Consider the following 4,171-nt stretch of genomic DNA (forward strand, 5'->3'; position numbering starts at 1 on the left):
AAAAAGGCTAAGAGTTATACATAATAGGCACTGGATTTTGCAAGATATCCTAATAATCATATAAATGGCCATTCTAACGTTAACTTGAAGTTGTATATTATATAACTGAAGTCATACAATCTATAAGTTGAAGTTACAAAATTAATACACCTCAACTAACTAACTCCAGTGCATATTACATCATTTCAGTGCAACTTCCATTCAAAATAGATAAAAGCTAGCTACTTAATACACCTTCCGTCTCACCAGATTCTTTACCTTTTAAAGAAAAAGAGTGTAAATAATTTGTTGAGACAGAGGTATTTCTCTATTGCCAACTACTACATTCTGTTATGTTTCCCCTCTTCTTCTTCTTCTTCTTCTTCTTCTTCTTCTTCTTCTTCTTCTTCTTCTTCTTCTTCTTCTTCTTCTTCTTCTTCTTCTTCTTCTTCTTCTTCTTCTTCTTCTTCTTCTTCTTCTTCTTCTTCTTCTTCCTCCTCTTCCTCTTCCTCTTCCTCTTCCTCTTCCTCTTCTTCTTCTTCTTCTACTTCAGATGCTGGTGATGATGGTAGATGCTTTGAAAATGGGTTAGGGTAGTTCCGTTTATCATGGTGTGCCATTTGTTTGCAGTTATTACACATGCGCTTTGGTTTACTAGCTAAGGCAATGGCTTTAGTCTTAGCTGACACCATTCTTTTACCGCTGCCTTTGTTTTTGGATTGTTTTGGTGGAAGTATTGTTAACCCTTCACTGGCGGGGCAACCAAGAATTTGCTCCAATTCCTGTTGCTTAGTTAAACTTTCTTACACGGTAAAAATTTCTCCTTGAATTCTTTAATTAAGGAGTTTAAGTTCACAACTTCAGTCACATTCATGCCACGATGTAAACCAATGGTCTCATGAACTTCTGACCACAACTTCACCATCTCAACTTCTTTTCCATCAACGCTACTATTTACATGCGTTAGTTCACTATCACAGGCTGATAATCTGAATTGAAGTGCATCCTTTGTCCATCTTGAAGCAACGTAATCATCTGGTATTGTCTTCTTGCCGTTAGCCAACAAAATCCGTACTATATGTCGGCATAGAATTCCCTTCCTTTCAAAAATTCTACAGGTGCACCGTACCGCAAGTGTCCCTGAAATCAATTTAAATTAACAAGTTTCTGACAACTAAATAACTTCTTTATCCACTGAGTATAACTCTAGAACAATATCATACAACTTCAGCCATTTACTCCATATTTCATTACATGACAAATGTATAACTTCTCTGTTCAGACAGTGTAACTTTAGAATGATATTAACCAACTTTAGTCAACTACTACATAGATAAATATTATGCCAAATGTATAACTTCTTTGTTCGAACAATGTAACTCTAGCAATATATCGTGTAACTTCAGTTATTTGCTGTATATTTCATAACTTTTAACAAAAGCTTTATTATTACCTGGGTTGTACTCTACGTTGAAACTTCTCTCTCTGTAGGAATCCTTGATGACAGTCACGTCAAGTCCATTGACTTCAGAATAACCCCCGGTCCTACATGTATCGATCGAGCTAATGACCTCTTGTTGAAATTCCTTGAAAACCTCACGGGTATACACTTTTGATGCGTATTCCTCTATGGCTAAATGCGTTCCAATTTTTGGTGTTGAGTGTCGGTTTTCATGGTCAAGCCTCTTCTGCGTATGCCGTTGATGGTCCATAGCGCTTTCAAAACGCATCCAAAAATCAACTAACGTACCTGACTTCTACTCAAACTTCTTAAAAAAACTATTAATGCTCTCTGATCTATGTGTTGTCCTCATTACACCGCCCATGTTCAAGTCCCTGCAATGCGCCACACCCACTGGCTCCTTTTATTGTATGCTTCTGTAAACCACTCTTTGTTCACAAGACCATGCGCTTCCATTATTTCCGTCGACCTAGCGTCAAAGTCGACTGCTTCTAGGTTGTCGTACCATATAATATCGTTCATTTTCTGAAGGAACTGCTTATAACCCTCCCTTGTCACCCCGAACTTCACTGGCACCTTGTTCAATATATGCCACATGCAAAACCGGTGGCGTGCAGTCTTGAAGGCAAGGGGCACGGCCTTAATAATCCCTGCATCCAGATCTGTTATAATGTACTGGGGCTCCTTTCCCCCCATAGCATTCAAAAACCTGGTGAAAACCCACTAGAATGATTCATGGTCTTCATAGGCAATCAACGCCCAACAAAATGTTACTGATCGCTTACGGTGATCTACACCAGTGAATGGTGTAAAAGTCATATCATACTTGTTCGTCGAGTATGTTGGGTCATACGATACTGCATCTCCAAATACCGAGTAGTTCCTTCTAGCCGTTCTGTTAGCCCAGATTGCCCTACGAAGGCTATTATCCTTGTCAACTTCATAATCAAAATAAAACCCCGACCTATTTTCTGCCATATTCTTGAACCGATCTATGAACAATTGACTGTGCCGTTCATGGAAGAAGCATTTCACATCTCTGTGGAAGTTCTTAAAATCAGTTAACGTAGCATCAATGTTCTCGAACCCATTTACGTGTTCCTTACACATGTTGTACGTCCTTGTTGCTCCTATCCTCAACTGCAATGGAAAATACATCCTGATTAGTGCTGACTAATAATCAAAACTTCAGTGAATGCTCGACAAAAATTTCTTATCTATAACTCTTAGACATTTCTGTATAACTTCATAAAACAGTATGCATAACTCCATTCATGGATTGTGAAACTTCTTATTATTTATTACTCTAAAATCTTAATGTATAACTTCACTTGTGATTACGTATAACTATTACAACTTTCTATATAACTCTAAACAACAGTAAGTAAAACTTGAGCCAACATTATGTACAACTCCAGTATTTATTTATGTATAACTCTAAGATTTTGATGTATAATTCTTACAACTTTTTATATAACTCTAGATTGTTATAAATAATTAGAAGTTTCACAATCCATTAATGGAGTGTTACATAAATTTGGCTGAAGTTATACATACTGTTGTACAGAAGGGTCTAAGAGTTATACATAATATTTTTAAAAGTTATACAGAAGGGTGTAAGAGGTACACATAAATTTGGCTGAAGTTTTACAAAAGGGTATAATATTTTTAAAAGTTATACAGAAGGGTCTAAGAGTTATACTAAATATTAGAAGAAGTTGTACAGACTGTTGCAATATTTATGTAAAACTCCAGTAATGGATTATGAACCTTCTAATTATTAATAACTCTAAGATCTTGGTGTACAACTTTAAAGTACACTATGTATAACTCTTCCACATTTATGTATAACATCAACTAATCCTGTAGGTCATTCAATTACTGGAGTTTTGATTAATAGTTGACTAACCCTTGAGTTGTAGATTATCAGGTACTTGTGAACATCTTCTATGTTCCGCGACATCTTTTGAAACTAACGATCCTCAATAGATACACGTGGGATTTATCTGTATGCATCCCTTTAACTTTAAGGATTATAACGAATATATTGTGATGATAACTAGTCATAAAATAAATTGCATAAACAAAAATCATAGATGAATAAGAAATAACCTTCGGTCCTAGCAAAATCGGCCTAAGAACAATATCGCAATGATATTCACCTATCACTTGCACCCAAGACGATATGAGATATGCCCTTGCTTCTTGCTAGAATCGATCCCTAAATTTTTCTGTAAAATTGCTTAGGGTTTTCGGTTTTGTGTTTTTAGATGAGAGGCAAGAATAGGTTAGAATTAGGTTAGGAAAAATAATCTCCCCTCTCCCTTATAACCGTGTATTAGGGTGAATTAGGGTGATTTTTTTCCTTTTCCAAAATCTCGGCCCATACATCCGAAATAGGCATATCAGTCTATCGACTGACACACCCGGTCGATCGACCATATATAAAATGTATTATTTATAAATTGTCATTTATATCATTCCGTATTAATAAGTCTACACACAACAGCTTGCAGTGGATTTATTAATGCCGGTCTATGACAATATCGTATAATATATACTTTAACTTGCTAAATAAATATAACTGATTACATTTAATTACGAATTAACATATTAATTCGTCCAAACTAACATTATATACATTAATTAAATATAACTTATTATATTCAATTTACGAATTGACAGTTAATTCGTCTCAGCTAATATTATTTAATCGGCATTAAATAATCG

At 35.4% G+C, this 4,171-nt stretch overlaps 2 protein-coding genes across 2 annotated transcripts; both read right to left on the reverse strand.

Moving 5' to 3' along the window:
* Positions 1 to 772: 772 nt before the first annotated feature.
* Positions 773 to 2,137, reverse strand: LOC141640908 (protein FAR-RED IMPAIRED RESPONSE 1-like). Its single transcript, XM_074449587.1, has 3 exons — positions 1,836 to 2,137; positions 1,433 to 1,524; positions 773 to 1,119 (listed from the first exon to the last, which is right to left on the reverse strand). Exons 1-3 carry the CDS (start codon positions 2,135 to 2,137, stop codon positions 773 to 775), a joined length of 741 nt encoding a protein of 246 aa, XP_074305688.1.
* Positions 2,138 to 2,164: 27 nt separating this feature from the next.
* LOC141640909 (protein FAR1-RELATED SEQUENCE 5-like) lies at positions 2,165 to 3,404 on the reverse strand. The gene is made up of 2 exons (XM_074449588.1): positions 3,351 to 3,404; positions 2,165 to 2,581 (listed from the first exon to the last, which is right to left on the reverse strand). The coding sequence occupies exons 1-2, from the start codon at positions 3,402 to 3,404 to the stop codon at positions 2,165 to 2,167; spliced, it is 471 nt and encodes a 156-aa protein (XP_074305689.1).
* Positions 3,405 to 4,171: the final 767 nt, after the last annotated feature.

The sequence above is a fragment of the Silene latifolia genome, chromosome 2, assembly GCF_048544455.1.
Source record: "Silene latifolia isolate original U9 population chromosome 2, ASM4854445v1, whole genome shotgun sequence".
NCBI classification, from domain to species: Eukaryota; Viridiplantae; Streptophyta; class Magnoliopsida; order Caryophyllales; family Caryophyllaceae; genus Silene; species Silene latifolia.

What these genes read in the sequence shown, in the direction of transcription:
- LOC141640908 (XM_074449587.1), bottom strand. Translation starts at nt 2,137, where the DNA reads ATGGGGGGAAAGGAGCCCCAGTACATTATAACAGATCTGGATGCAGGG. An exon ending in GCATACAATAAAAGGAGCCA is followed by an intron (nt 1,525 to 1,835) that starts GTGGGTGTGGCG and finishes CGATACATGTAG; the next exon opens with GACCGGGGGTTATTCTGAAG. An exon ending in CAACGTAGAGTACAACCCAG is followed by an intron (nt 1,120 to 1,432) that starts GTAATAATAAAG and finishes AATTGATTTCAG; the next exon opens with GGACACTTGCGGTACGGTGC.
- LOC141640909 (XM_074449588.1), bottom strand. Translation starts at nt 3,404, where the DNA reads ATGTCGCGGAACATAGAAGATGTTCACAAGTACCTGATAATCTACAAC. An exon ending in TGATAATCTACAACTCAAGG is followed by an intron (nt 2,582 to 3,350) that starts GTTAGTCAACTA and finishes TTTCCATTGCAG; the next exon opens with TTGAGGATAGGAGCAACAAG.